Source organism: Buceros rhinoceros, unplaced genomic scaffold (genome assembly GCF_000710305.1).
Source record: "Buceros rhinoceros silvestris isolate BGI_N320 unplaced genomic scaffold, ASM71030v1 scaffold25090, whole genome shotgun sequence".
Classification (NCBI taxonomy): Eukaryota; Metazoa; Chordata; class Aves; order Bucerotiformes; family Bucerotidae; genus Buceros; species Buceros rhinoceros.
In genome coordinates, this window is record NW_010391643.1 from 1,523 (window position 1) to 17,363 (window position 15,841).

At 37.6% G+C, this 15,841-nt stretch overlaps 1 protein-coding gene across 2 annotated transcripts; it reads right to left on the bottom strand.

The window, feature by feature from the left end:
- Positions 1–1,156: 1,156 nt before the first annotated feature.
- Positions 1,157–12,316, bottom strand: RAB36 (RAB36, member RAS oncogene family). 2 transcript variants are annotated; one of them, XM_010142607.1, is made up of 10 exons: positions 12,237–12,305; positions 11,004–11,092; positions 8,358–8,423; positions 7,240–7,341; positions 5,520–5,584; positions 4,873–4,924; positions 3,367–3,448; positions 2,132–2,222; positions 1,489–1,608; positions 1,189–1,253 (listed from the first exon to the last, which is right to left on the bottom strand). In XM_010142607.1, exons 1-10 carry the CDS (start codon positions 12,303–12,305, stop codon positions 1,189–1,191), a joined length of 801 nt encoding a protein of 266 aa, XP_010140909.1. The 2 variants fall into 2 exon arrangements, with proteins under 2 accessions (XP_010140917.1, XP_010140909.1); XM_010142615.1 differs by lacking the exon at positions 7,240–7,341 and having other exon boundaries at positions 1,157–1,253; positions 12,237–12,316.
- Between the last annotated feature and the right edge of the window lie 3,525 nt (positions 12,317–15,841).

Consider the following 15,841-nt stretch of genomic DNA (forward strand, 5'->3'; position numbering starts at 1 on the left):
GCATTCCTGTATGCACACTTAACTTTTAGTGACTATTAAACAACTGCACCCCTTTTATCTTTTGAGGTACTACAACATCAGAAATTCCAGTGGACATTGAAAGGATTGCTGAATTTTTTCATTCAACAGAGTATTATTTTAATAGGACAGAAAGTTTCACTGAGGCTTTTATCTGTGATTTGAGACTGTGAATCCTATGAAGAAGGCACTAAACTACAAACTATCCACGACATACCCTCTACTGGCCTACAAGAATTTGCAAAGCCCCACTCAGTCGAAACGGAACCAATACTACAGTGACCACAGCACTCCCTCTTGTGGGAAAGAGGAGGCAGGTGGCTCAGTCTGAACGGATCGTGAGCTGTAACTTACGAACTGTTTCTTCAGCATGATCACAGAGGAGACAAGCAGAGGGTTTATGAGAAAAACAAAAACAAAACCTAAGAAACCGCAGAAAAACGGTAGGACATAAGCAGAGTCTTTTTTAAGAGAAATAAAACATGACTACTCGCAGGGATCATTGCGAGGACTTCAACTGGTATTAGAATTGTGGTTTGTTTAGTGTCAATACAGTTGTTTCAGCACTGTTTCTCAGGTGGAAAATTAAAAATAATACAGGTTTTTCCTGGATGGAGAAACCACAGTGGAAACTATGCAGTTTGGATTTGGGTACTTTTGTAGATGTTACTTAAAAGTATCTCTTTTGGAAAAGTTTTAAAATATTTGGAATGCATAAAAGCAAGTCAGAGTTATTTTATACTGTGCTCTTAAGAGGCAAAAATACATGGATAGCATCTTTTATTCTGAACTGCCATTTGATTTCTGCTCCCATGAGAACACAACTTCACTAGCTAAGGCTTCTAGAGAATTATCCAGGAACAACACACAAAAATTATGTAACTTTTGACTACAAGTGTTTCTATCAATCAGGCAGGTGAGCCCACGGTACTGGCAATGTCTTCTTGCATTAAGACAAAGATGTTACATTTCCACTACACAGAGGAAGGTTTATGTAACCATTGTACCATCCTGCAGAAGTGAGCCTGCAGCAGCAACGGACCTCTCAAAGAAGAAAGCTTTTCCTTCCTCATTTCCAAAAATAAAACTTTCTGATTTGAGAGCTTCTTTGTTGCAGGTGCTCTGTGCTGGACTACAGAGAGGCTTGGCACTTGCAGAAACAGTTGACAGTTAGCAGCAACTCAGGCTGCCTTGAGTATTGCCTTCTGGGATTTCCACAATGTTCTTTTCCAGTTCTGTAGAAACAAAAAAGTTATAAAATCAATTAATAATAAAGTATACCGTCCAATACTGAGGGAAACAAAGCTGAATGCAGCCCCACTCACTCCCATATGCTACAGCTCAGATAGACAATGACACAAATAAGCTTGCAGGTGTTTGAAACAGGTTTTAATGCTGAAAGACTTCCCCAGTCCTTCAGACTGTAAACAAGGAAAATTAAATACACACAAAAAGCAGAACTTAACGTACTGATGAGGTTTCCTGCCCCAATTTGGACCATGTGCCCAGCAGTTTTCTCCAGCTCCTTTATCATGGACTGTTCAAAGGCCAAAGCAGCAACACGGGAAAAAAACTCTCTGACATTTTCCCCTAGGAAACAGGACAGAAATTACATGGTTTTTACATCAACACATGATCAAACAAACATAACAAGCACATCTGAACTGATTGCTGCTCAATACGAGGATAGAACAGGCCTCTCCAACAATCTGTCCTCCATTTTGATCACTGCAGAAAGAATTTCTCATTTTCTTACTCTGAAATACTGTGCCCTGTACTGTACCTTTATTTTTAGTCAGTCTCAGAGAGAATTCATTTCTCACATTCAGTAGCAGTGCACATGTGTATTTATGTTACTACCTATGAATTAAACATGCTTAGACATTGCACAGCTGCTCAAGCACTCCCTTCTGTAAACATGACAGTGCAAGCACATATACGAATGCTCAAATAAAACCAACCATTAATAAACCTGAAGTTTCCAATACCAACAAAATGCAAGAACAACAGAAAATCCTCCATGGGAGAGGGGTGATAAGGGAATTTAACTTCTTCCCACCTTAACATAAGCCTTTGATGTTATGCTATTTTTACATCCTTTGCAGTAACTTACCTGTTTTGGCTGAAACCGACCAGTACTCTGCCTGCATCTCATTGGCAAAGCGGATGGCATCTAGCTCTGTCCTTTCACACACAGCATCTGACTGAGCAAATAACATGGAGTAACTTAAACATAAGAAGTGTATCTGGGCTAGTAATACCATAGAGATACTGCTAGCACCTATACTGTGGTGCTTCCAGTTTTCACAGTGGACTTCCTGGCCATGCCTTAGACCTTGTGCAATCAGACATGTTGCACAAATATTCGTGTACTTAGTACTGCTTTTAAAATGGAAGTCTCCATTCACCTCACAGCTATCAAGTGTGACCATTGTAACTATGGAAAGGATGATGTGACAAAGATGAGAAGCAGAGTGAATCCAGTTGGGTAGATGCCTGCTTCATACTGAAGTAGTACCTAGAACCCACAATCCTTTGCTTTGTGCTCTTGTCTCTTTCAGTTGAAACTGCTATCATGAGAAAACCAAAAACTAACTTACAGGAATCCTAGGTTAGACAAGACTTCAGATCTGCATCCTCAGAGGTCTGGCTCATTTGGCTTTTACTGCAACTCAGAAAAAGCAGCATAAGCAGCTCAAAGTACCAGAAAATGCATGTCAAACATGCAGTTTTCTGGGACTTACTTTCAGTGAGCGCTAAGAATCAAACTGCGTAAGTGATACTCTGGCAGCTGGGGCAGTGGGAAATAATAATAAAAAAAAAATCAGCTAGGCAGCAGAAGTATCAAGTTTCTTTTGAGATCTCTAAGAATTAAGTGTTGATAGCTAGAGAAAGACAAACACAAGACTCAGAATTGTATAGGGTGAGCGTATTATACCCTGTTCTGAAAACGACTGTCACATTTCGTTAAGTAAGAAATCTTCCCTGTTTCCAAATAATAACACATGGTCCCTAAAAAACCAAATCAACAAAACCTTCAAGAAAATTAGGTACTCTGATCTTTTGTGCACCCAACTTTTCTCTGCCTTTTCAGTTGTTTGTATGCACTTGAAAAAGTCACACAAGGAATGGAAATACAGATATTTCACTAACTACCCATTTATTCAGAAAGCATCTACTTAAATTGTTTTCAAGTGTACTGTTCTACTTACCTGTGATCCTCTTTCTTTTTGTTCAGGTTTTTCCCTCAGGGTCTTTATTTCAACAACATTGTGTGCAACTTGTAAAGGAAATCACTTGAGGAACTAGGGGAAATCTGATTTTCTCAGGTGCATTTAATTTACTTACCACCAAATCTTTTTTCGTTCCAACTAAAAAGATGAAACTAGAATGTGGTTCATTCTCCCTCAATGCATCTTCTAGCCACTGTCTGAAAGATAAAAAAGAAGTGACAAGATCAGTCAGAGACACTGAGGAACATAGGAGAAAGTGACAGATAATAGGGTCACAAGGGAAGTGAGAGGATGAACTTATGTGAGAGCATAAAAAAAGCCTTTCTATTTTCTACACAGAAAGAGATCAGGAGCTATGCCAGCTTCTTTGAATACATGCTTTCCACTAATGAGAAGTTCAAACATGCCCATGGTAGAGTGAAAATTGAACAATGATTTTTAGCACCCAGAGAGGATATTTATCAATATAGAGGGGCCAAAGTTTTGATCGAGATAAGATACAAGAAAACAAGAAACTGAGTGTCAACCCTTAACACTGAGGAACAGATCTGAACAACATAGCAGATTAGATACAAATGTGAATAATGAAGTGCGAAATAATCTATTCAGCATTTTAAAACAGCTCCTGTGAAGGCTGCATGATTCTTGTCTCACAATCTTTTATGTTTTTGTTCTTCTAGCAGTCAAGTTCCTCTTGAGTCATCCAACTAAGACAAGGAGGGAAGGGGAGTGTGTGTGTGTGTGTGGGAAATCAGGTTCACAGGCTTCAATTATTTTCAGCCAAGCAGAGACATTAATATATATATTATTTTACAAAGTCCTATGTAAATGAGCTAAGTACCACAGCAGTAGTCTAATACGCTTTCAAATAAGACAGAGTTCAGGTTGTAAAGAAACATGTACCTGCAATACAGTCACAACAGGATGTTACGAATATATACACTCTGAGCTGGCGGTAACAATGTGGATCATAGATCCATGTAGGGTTTTGCAGAGTCTGCACTAAAAGCAGAACAAGTTTGCTCATAACAATTAGCATGCTGTTGTAGCCAAACCATTACAAGTACCTGAACCAATAAGTTTAGTTGTATCTACACATACTTCGCATTTTAAATTTTCTCTCCTCTTTTTAATAGCCCATCTCTCAACACAATCACTACAGAAACTAGAGAAAGAAAATAATTTTGGGCTAATAGTGCACCTAGAAAACAAGATGCTCTTGATTGATTAATCTCATCAATGTTACCATTTACATCATGTGCCAGCCTGTTATTCTGTTTATAGTAACCGAGAAAAAAAAAAAAAGATGCTTTGAGATGCACTTCATCTCCTCCTGCATGTCTAGTTTTGGAAGGATCAAACTCTTACTGAAGTGCTTTTTTCTCTCCACTGACAATAAAGGAATTCAAGGGTAAGTAGTTCAAACTTATGCTCTGCCTTTTCTTCAGAAAGATCCCACCCTATACAATCCAAAGTAATCCAAGTGATTGTCATTCTTCATTTCTTAGCTCTATAGAAAATACTCTCACGATTCAGCAAGTTCTCAGCAATTACAGGCTATCCAAGGCAATTAAACCTGCTGTAAAAGCTTTAAAGGCTAAGCCAAAATACAGAAACTTACTTGGTGTGATCCAAAGTCTGGATATCAGCCAGATCAAACACTGTTATTATAACTGCAATAAAAGACAGGAACAGAAAAAACTAATTATCAGGGAAAGTGTATCAGAAGTCTCACCGTCAGCATTTTAAACAGAGAGAATATTTACACATAAAGTGCAAGAGCAGATTTAACAGAGGAGATGGAAGACTGTACGTCAGCTCATTCCTCTTCCTTCTCTAGGACCTGGTAAAGACTGAAGTCGTCAGTCTTTTACCTTATGTATTCTTTACCTGTAGTCTGCAGTCTATAGATCTATTACTCCTTTTGTTTTGGGACCACTTTAATTACTGCAGAAATTGATTCTCACCAACGGGAATGCCAGAAGTATCCACGTGCAATTACAGCAATAATCTTACCCAAACCCAAACTCTTTTCCCCCTAGACACAAGTGCCAATTTTATTACTGCATCATCAGAACATTCAGAGCTTGCAGGTGTGACAATCAATTGCTGACATCAATTCATGAGCTTTTTAGTCCCTTCTCTCCAATAATGGTTAACCCATTCCACCACTCTGTGTCTACAGGTACCTTCCCAAGAAACACATATGCATAAAGTATAAAGTAAAACCTCCTGTCACAGCCAGGATTAAATTAATATTGTTCTCACCCTCTGCCCCTCGGTAGTAAGCAGATGCAATGCACTTGAACTTCTCCTGACCTGCTGTGTCCCATCTGTGCAACGGGGGGAAAAAAAATTCAGGTTAATGACACCCAGTGTAACCAGAGTGAACATGCTAATGAAGCAGCAGACTGGTACAAGTTGGAGAAGAATGTGACACCAGAGAACCGTTGCCATCTGGAACGTTATTCATTCACTACCGACAGAAATACAGTAAACCTCTATTATTTAATGAAGACATTTGAACCCTGTTTTATTTTTTGGTTTTTTTTCTTTTTTAATACTGGTCATTTTGCAGACACAATTCAAATATTTGCATACTGCATGCTTATACCCTTTTCTTAAAACATTCTTTCCTCATCTATGTCATTTGCATGTATTTCTAGGGCAACCTGATTTTGAAAATGTTCTGTGCTAATACTAGCTAAATCATATATTAGCCTACATTAGAATCTTGCAACTGCTAGATATGATATCTGTCCGTGCAAATTAGAGACTGACAGCTCAGTCCACCAGGCACTAATGACACCATTAAAGCAAAATCAAGAAAGTGCTTCTAGTTAATGAACAGGATATGCAGTCCTGTCAGCTGCCAGCACTACAGAGGTTTAGTTTTTTGTTATAGCCTAATACTGCCACTCACAGACACTTGCAAATTTATCTTGTATGGAAATCTCTCAGCAAGAGGGGGCACTAGTGCTTACCACATGGAAATGTTCTACCCAGCCACTGAAGAATCTGGAGATAACACAGCCTGGCATTTAGTAGCTCCTGAACCTTATTGCTTCAGATGACAAAATACTGGTGCATCACTCTAGAATTTTTAGAGGGACTCCAGCTCCAAAAGCATAGCGCTTGGCAGAATTTTCAAAAACACAGGGGCACTGAAATCAGTGGGAAATGGATTTCTAAGTATTTTTCAATAAATCCCACTAGACATCTACTTACATCAATGGTATCTCAGAAAACACGTGTTCCTAGATGAAAAGGTTTTTAAGATTCATGCATTAAAATACTTCATGCAAAGCATCTTATTTCTGCTCTGGGTCACACTACTGCACAGATGATTCAATAATGCCTGCTACAGAATATTCCAAGCACTGGAAATACCAGAAGACATCCTTCAAGAGAACCAAAGCAGGTGAGAAACGGCCAGGATTCCCACTAGTCTCATAAACAAAAGACGAAAATCAAAGATTTTAGCTTCACATTCTAAGAGAAACATTTCAGTCTTTCTATGATCTGGGGGAAATCAATTAGTCGCTAATTTAAGAGACGATGAAATCACTAGACACCTTATGATTAATTTTGCTGGCTGCAGGAATAAAACTCCCTGTTCAGTGCTCATTGTACCTGCTAAACGGAAATGACGGAATGGCATAACAGCAGAACTGGACAAAGCCTGTGGCAAAAGATTTCACTTCTCTTACAAGGAACTTGAGTAAAAAAGACAGAACTCCACTGAATGGCATAAGACATCCAAGAAGAATTTTCATGGACAAACTTAAAACATTTTTAGGGTTTTGAAATCTGAGAGAGTAAAATGTTTACTAAAACTGCAAGCCCAGGTACAGAACCTGTTTTTCAGATCACATTATTCTTTGTAGAATTTTTTTTTTCTAGCTTTGTTTCACTAGAGCATGCAAGTAATTCAAGCTCTGCTGAGACTGTACTCTGTGCAATGCTTAACTATGCTGTTTTAACTTACATCTGGAGATTATATGGTATTCCAATTATTTCAAAACGTTCAATTTCAAAATCTACTCCAATGGTCGCCTTGTAGTCTCGGTCAAAATTATCTTTACAAAATCTGCAATTAAAAAAAGGATTAAATACTAGCAGCACCCAGCTAGAAATAAATGCACAACTAACACCAGCCGGGATAAACTATGACAAAAAGAATTAACTAATTGTGGAGTGGCTATATACTGCAGAAGCTATATATAAACTCACAAAGAAACAAACAAAAAAAAGGAGATACTGGATAACAAGCTAGAAAGCATATATATCTAGTAAGCTCTCAGGATGAGATGAGAATCAGAATAAAATATCTTTGGACTGTCAAGGAAGATATGGTATCTTTTAGTTACAAAGGAATATATTTTGCATCATAAATAAAGTAACAAATGATTACTCAATGAGATTAAAAACTCACCATGTCTACTTAAGCATGTGGAAGAAATAATAATAATAAAATGCAGACATAGACAGAAAGTTGTCACAGTGATCACAAGCTACAGAAATTAAGTTATCTGTTCACTGGACTTAGATACAAAAAGCATAAGAGGTTTTTTTTAAATATCCAGTAAAGAATCAAATAACTATTCTTTAAGGCATTCTGCATTTTATCTGTCTTATTTCATAAGCTACGGAAAACTCGAGCTTCCTCTACAGTCTTGCAGCTGTAGAGAGGAGTACAGGTACCCACACAAGGATGACTTAAAAATGTTTCAGTGAACAACCCTGCAAGTAAGGAGAAAACATGAAACCAAGACTTCGACACCGGAAAGATTTTTTTTTTTTTTGGTACCTTCTGATTGTTTAGCCTTTAGACTGGACTTCTTAAGAAAACACTGTATCATGTTTTACTGGATAAAAAGAGTTCAGAATATGGCATATACTGATGGAAGTGCCTGAGCATGAGTTTCTGTGTTGGTCTATCAAGCTTGTCTCATACTGTAGACTTTGGTTTGTCTTTTATTCAATAACAAAACCATGGTTCAAAACAGAACCACAATGTACTACTCTGAATGGACAGAAAAGGAGACATTATAACATTTATTTGACAAATAGTGGAATCAAACCATCTGCTGAGATATACTGTACCTGTTGATAAGGCTGGTTTTCCCAACATACAGGTCTCCTACCACAACCACTTTGGATATTTTCAGCCTGTTATAAATATTTGAAAACATTACATGTTTTTAGTAGCAATTTCAACATTCTCTCTCTAAAAATTCTGAATTAATCCTTAAATTGCATGTGATGAGTATGTGTAGCTGTGACTCTGGTTTACCCAAATTCCACTGGGTTGCAGGATCAGAGTCTTAAATTGTAAGAAGGAAAAATAAGGTCACCAAAATCAACAAACACCTCTGAAACAGAAATAGACCATTTCTTACTCGGCAATTTTTTTCTTAAATATAATTCAGTGGCGCATAAATTCTATTAAAATCACTTTGACTACAAGCATTTACATTTGGCAGTTTGCACATAAGACCATGGAGTATCTGCATCTTTCTCATTAAAATTAATCACAAGTTTCTCATTGTTTTTAACAGTACAAATCAAGTCCTAAGTGCAGAAAAAAGAAACTACTGATAACAAAATCACCCACTATAGAACTTGTCTCTGGGAAAAAACCCCACATGATTAGAGCCAATAAATTTTCTATCTAGAATGATATTAATCTGAAGCTGGCTTCGTGCAAATAATCCTCTTTGCTCTGGGTCCTCCCACAGGATAGAGCAGATGGGCTTTAGGTGACTCAGCCTGCATTCTTAAAATTGAAATGTAGCGTATCTGTTAGGAGATACAGGTGGATAAGTGAATGTAAGTGTATTTGTTGACCTAAACTTGGATTGACATCTCCTGTGCACATTACAAAAATGGCTTAAGAGGTTTAGTGTTCTTTTTGTATCAAGGAATAGCTTTTTAAACAAAGGAATTAATCTTCTATTAAATACTATTTCTGGTTATATCAGGCTTCTATGTGATGCTAATTCCAAATTATCTATTCTAAATAGTCCAAATCTTGACTGGTAAGCTGCATGACTAATATTTATGAAAAGAGAAGGCATTTTGTTTACCAGCCAACACTAACCGCATGGCCACAGGCCCCTAAGCTGCTGACATGTCTCTTCCTGATTAACTATTACTGATAAAATACTGAATTAAATTAACAGCCTTAAGAGAAAAGCAAAAAAGTATATGAAGTGATGGTTTAGAGGTGTGTGTTCCATTAATTCATATTGAGGAAAAAGCCTCCGTAGATCAGACAATTTAACACTTGATGGACTGTCAAGAGAGTCTTAAATACAGCCAGCAGCTATGGAATTTCACAGACTACCTTTCCAAATGACGAAGAAAGACTCCATTACTTGGGATCACAGAAACGGAAGATAATGGTTAATCCTCTCAAACTTTAAAATTACTGTACAAAACACAGATGTCTGTCCCTCCTGCTCCCATCCCACCAAGAAGTGACCTAATAATAATCACATCTAGAGAATGGTGACAGGGAAGGGGTTTAATTTTATTCACAAAGCCAAAATGTAAAGCTTTGTAGCTATACTCTGTTATCAGAATAAATGAACTGGAGAGTTGGTTTACTGTGGAAATAAAAAAACTCAACAAATATATCTTGGTAACAGAGAGGAAAAAATGCCTCAATTCACTAAAGACTATACTGCTAGCAAAATTGTTCAGACACTTGTAACAAATTTACATGAAACTAAGATAGTGACTGTGCTTCTGAAAAGCAATGAACTCACTGATGTCTCTCAGGAAGACATATTTTGGCTTCAATTTTTTCTTTTAGCAAGACTCTCTAGTAAAATGAAGGTTGTGTTTAAAGGTATCATGACAAATCTCATGGTAATCAACAACTCTAGATTTGAAAAAATAGTGAGCTAATTGTCTATATTCATAGAAGCTCCATGCTATGAAAGATCCTTCACGCTGGAGGGCGGAATCTTTTATCACTAAAATATACAGGTATTTATTTTAACTTAATAGTGATGATTTCTAACAGAGTTTAGCTTTCTTGCTTTGCTTCAGGAATTCAACCAGTACTAGTAATAGTTCTGGGAGAGAGATGATGTGGATAAAAAGAAAAAAAACCAAACACACCAAACTTCAAAGATTATTACCAGGGCATAAAACAGTGTATCTGGCTTTTCAGTACTATGTATTTACCAGAATTCTGCTCCAGTTTTAAGGAAATGTTTAATTCTCAGCTTGTATACCTCTAAAAGACAGAAGCTAGATTCTTAGGTGTTTCAAACAACTTAGAATGGCCATGTATTTATATCCCCCCAAAGCCTTTATTAACTGCTTATTTGGATCACCAACAGAGAATATAGCAAGGCTAGATCTACCCTATTCCTTATAGCTGCTCTAGCATTTGCATGCCATTCTGGCTTGCATGTGCAAAATTCAACACTAATTTTAAACAGTCAATTAACCTTTGAACCAAACTCTTAGATCAAAAGTTGCTAAACAACTCTTCTATTTTTTCAATGCTAACTATGCCAGCAGAAAAAGTATCTTTAACCCTTATGGGAAGAAGAGTCACTTTATTCGTTTACTGTCAAACAGGTCAGTGAATGCCACATGCATGGGCTTAACTGCTGTGAAACATACTGGAGTGAGGAAGAAGAGGAACGAGGGAGGAAAACACTACGAAGAAAGAGGGCTATAAAGAGCTTAAAATATTTTCTTCATTGCATGCTTGGTTTATTACAAACTTACCCAACTGGTCCAGTGCTCTGCTGACAAGCAGTCCTGACCTGTGCATGGAAGTGCTCTTTGAACTGCAGACAGGCCTCAGGTGTGTACCACTGAAACAGGAGAGAACAGCTACTGGGATAAAATGTGTGATGTCCACTTTGGAAGAAGTCAAATCAGCAAGGAAAAAAATAGATAAGAAGAGTTCAAAGAGTTTGTCAAGCACAGGGATACCCTGGAATAAGAAAAGGGACTGCTTGGTTTAGAAGGCAGTAAGGATTCTGCACAGTTATGTCTGTAAAAATTCCTTTGGACGTTACCACCATTTCACCACCTTTCTGGGTGTCAGCCGCCAAGCACCAGCTAAACTTCCACAGTCAAATACATTTGCTCATCATTCTGTACAATAATAAGTACCTTAAATTACCCAGTAATCTAAGAGACACAAGACAAGCACAGATGGGAGCATACCACCAGCAAGTCATTATTACTGTGAAGTCTTTTAGATCTATTGTACATGAAGCACTGTATTACTAGTTTTTAATTAGGCATTAGTTAAAAATAAGGAAAACTTATTTTACTTTATATTTGTTTTAAATAACTGTGGTAGTTTGCTTAAAATTTAAAGCAAAATATGTGGCTAAGATCAAGCATGGAAAAAAAATGTCAACTCCCTTAAAAGGATCTTTTGAACAACTGAAAAAACAGAATGGTAATTCCTTGTCCTTCCCTATCCTTAACTCTTCTTTCATACTTCAAGTACAAAATTCTTTGGGGACATCAATGATCTTTTCTGTCTGTGTTTCTACAGTGTCTACTGCATGACTAAAATTCCTATATAAACAGAAAATTAAAATAGTCTCAAATTCTTCAACAAATCCTCCATATAGTTCTAATTAGGCCTTTTGCATATATAATACCAGCTATGGTTCTTATTTCCCCTCAGTGTAGGAACTCCCTAAGCATGTTATTATTAATGTCTGGCTGAAATAACATGATAGCTCTAAGATAACACTTTTATGGCAAGACTCACTTTCTGTAAATGTTAAAAGAAGAAATGAGGATTATTATCAAAGAGATCATCATTGAATGGTAACATGAGGTCACATGCATCTTTGAAAGAAATCCTTACACAATTTGTAATTTTAGCAGAAGGCAACAACTGTACATTAAAATACAATACTATTAGCACAAGGGAAGGATAGCTCAACGAGGCAGGCGCCACATACTGTGACCAGAGGGATAAAGAATGCTTACCTTGGGAAACTGGGAGATTACTCTGTCCCTACTCACTGGGGGAACCAAATGCATTAGGTTGGACTTCATCCTCAGAATTCGATTAAATCCTACCAGACAGGAAATATGTAAAAAGAAACACAGTATTAAGGAATTATCTCAATACAGAGAAAACATGATAAAAAATAATTAATAGTTCTTACAGACTCATTATTCTTTCCTTTCTGTACAAGTGGCAGTTCTTTGACTTTTTTGCATTAAAGAAAACCTGTTTCTTATGCAAAAGGGACCACTTCAGAGCAATAGCTGTAGTAGCATCAGCGGCTTTCTGAAACTACAAGGCGTTCAGTGGGAGGGCAGAGAATTGTTCACTTAATTCAACATAAGTGCTTGCAATTGTGCTTATCATTGTTTGAAATGCCTCTGCACTAACCATATTAATAAACGTTAGGGGATAACAGATTTCATGTGGTCAGAAGAAAGGAGGAAAGATAAAGCTGCTGCATTTCTTGGCATAACAAGAAACTTTCATCCAAGATCAGCTCAGAAAGAATGAAATCAGTAGGTAGTCTGACTTGGAAAAGGAATAACGTTCACGTGAAAAATCACAAATGCATTTAGATATCCCACTTGAGACATATCAATTTGGTTATGCAATGAAACCTCGTGGGTTGTTGGGGGAGGGAACACTTAAAACGGTACCAATTTCTTACTGGCATTCAAAAGAATGTTTCTAATAAGAACATCCACCATGTAACAAAGTGTAAGGAAGGACTCACCGTGCAGGAGCTGATGCAGCAGGATTCCAGCCACGCAAACAGCTCAGCCTGCTGCTGCGTGGCCATAGCAACAGGCTTGCAACAGTTCCCTTCCTCGCCTTCTCTAACAGGCCGGGAAGGCGGAGTTCGAGTAATTCAACTACACATTGGGTCCTAGTTTTAAAAGAACTAGTTTTAGTGTTTAGTTTTAGTACAGATTCCTTGATCAGACACTGCTCCTTAATAAACCCAATGGTCCCCTACTCCTGTATAAGAAAATAGTTGTGTTTTCTCCAAAGAGAGTTTGTATATATAGCTAGAAAGAGCAAGATTAACACAGCAGACGAGGAACTAATGGAGTGGTGAACTGTTACAGTGCTAATATTAAGCATAGCAGCAATTATAAAGAAACTCCTGAGGGATTTTTTTCAGAATTTGAGCTTGATTTCATCTCAGCTTTAGAGTCAGATGCGCATGCCACCAATGAGACATTCTGAATTACAGAAATGTCTTTCTAGTCATTAGTAATCTTGCTTTCTAACATACCAAACCCGAAAGACAAGGAATAAGGAATCTCACAGCTCTTTTGTATTGCCTAAGTATTGCTAATCAACTCATTAGTTTAGTCAACATTTAGTATGCTAGACTGTAATTTAGGATGCTAAAAGACTTTGCTGTTTACTTCAAATAGTATTTAAATTTCCAAATTTCAGGACGAAGAAAGATCTCACATTCTAATAGTCATATTTTGATAATGCTGAAAAAGGCTTGGACTTCGTAATGTCCAGAAGACAATCCTCTCCCATTCCTGCACCAGACTAAAAATGTTAAAGGCCAAATCAATGTGGACAAGTAATTTTAAACAACGAGTTAAGTATACAACAAAAAACTACAGTTGTGTTTTCCATCCCCCCACTAAGAATAATACTTAACAAAATTGCTAGTCCAATACTTGGAATAAGCGGTTTATTTTATTTTGTGAGGAAATGCTTTTAAATCATTTCAGGCAGTGATGTGATCTCAACCATGCCCAAACACCCCCTCCCCTCAAAGAATCCAGATTTGCAGTTGATGGGTTACTCAGAGAAGGTAATGTTACAGTATTTATTTATTATCATATGCGTAGTTCTACATATCATGATCCATGTGACCATATAAAACTGGAGAGATCTAGACCCTTTTTATGGTGTGCTCCTGTCCTTTTGGCAAGTTTGAATAATTTTATGGCAATGTTAATATCTTAAAATAATAGTTCTGAAACCAAAAAGATAATCCCTGCCAGCTGGCAAGAGTTTCAAACAGTAACTTGCTTTCTCCATATTCTCCTAGTTCAACACATCCTAAGCATGTAAATATGTCACGTATCACAGGCTGACTCACTGCTCATCTCCTAGAGCTCTTTCACAAACTAAGCTACAAAAGAAGTCAATGCCACAACCTCATCGAATCCAAAGTACAGGAGGGACCAAGGCAACTAAATAGAAACATTTTAAAATGAAGAGGCCTTCACCACTTAGTGTATTTAATCATTTAGTGTATTCAATCTAAATCTTACACACAAACACATATCAATTTACCAAATCAACCAATTAGCCACACCGTTAGAGGAAAAAGATCAATGATTTAAGAAATACGAAGCTACTAGAAATATTGAGAATGATCGGTACTGAGATCCAGATTTTCTGTTCTTACAGAGCTGAAGGGGATTCAGTCACCAGCGAGGACTGGGAATATACTGTCTCCATGGCATCACAACCCTCCTTACATCAATGTTGCAGGAACCATTAATAACGCCAGATTCTGTGGATAGAGGAAGGATTTGAGGAAGGCATTCTGAAGCTATACATAAAATAACTTCATGATTACTAACCAAAAATCAGTATTGCAAGCTATGGCAAAGGACAAGAAAGAACAACTCACACCAAAAAGATGAGAGCAGAGTCAACGCTGAATGACAAGTCCCTGATCTTGTCCTGCCCCTTCTACACTGAGAAAAGTTCGTGTCCTTGCTATTGAACTAGGCTGAAACTTTACAGATAGTTCATGGAAGACTAATCTAATTCAGGAAAATAACCTCTACTTTAAATAATAGGCTCTAAAATGTTGCTGAAAAATAAAACCTTTCCAGAAAATACTTTTAAAAGTAGTACCTCTTTTTTAATGGATTTTTGAAGATCAACAGACTAGAATCTATTCCTGTGTTGTATTTTAATCTGGCTGATCTGAATGACTTTTGGATTTGTAAAATCCAGTTTAAGAACTTTGATTATTATAACTGTTACTCAAACATAATGAAAAAAATTTCAGTAACTTCTCAACGTGCAGTGAGAACTAACCTTTTCTAGCACAAGCTGTTCAGAGTTGGTTTTTTCCTGATGCTGGATCACATCTAACAATCCAGAGCACGCTTAAGTTGTGCTAGCAACACTGCAGTGCTGTTCTCCCTCTGCTCTTTCTCTGAACACTTTTTAGCAGAATCATATTGAAAAAGGTGGCCAAGTCCTGAATACAGTTACATGAAACTACATAATGATAATGGCATCCCCTGCTACACAATCCAGCTGTTTACAGTGACATTCTGGAGAAGACTAGGAAAGGAAACCTAGTCCAAAGCTACCGAGTTCCCTTCAGCCCTTGTACTTCAAGGCACTCACCCGCTACATCTCTGCCATTAGCTCGACGACCATTTTGTTCCCTCTAAATTTTTTTTTCAAATTTTTTTCAACTTAAACTACTTTAAATCAGAGGGGTGACAAGAGAGCCTCCCTTAGCAGAAAGGCGAGGTAAAACGGCCTCCGTTTCCCGCACGCCTCACCGCCCCCGCCCTCAGACCGGCCCCTCAGCGTCCCCGCCCGCCTCGCGGCGCCC

Bases quoted from the DNA above. Each gene is read 5' to 3' on its own strand.
- RAB36 (XM_010142607.1), bottom strand. From the start codon at position 12,305: ATGAAGTCCAACCTAATGCATTTGGTTCCCCCAGTGAGTAGGGACAGA. The intron at 11,093-12,236 runs GTAAGCATTCTT...CTCCTGTTTCAG, and splicing joins TAATCTCCCAGTTTCCCAAG to TGGTACACACCTGAGGCCTG. The intron at 1,254-1,488 runs GTACGTTAAGTT...TTGTTTCTACAG, and splicing joins TGGGGCAGGAAACCTCATCA to AACTGGAAAAGAACATTGTG.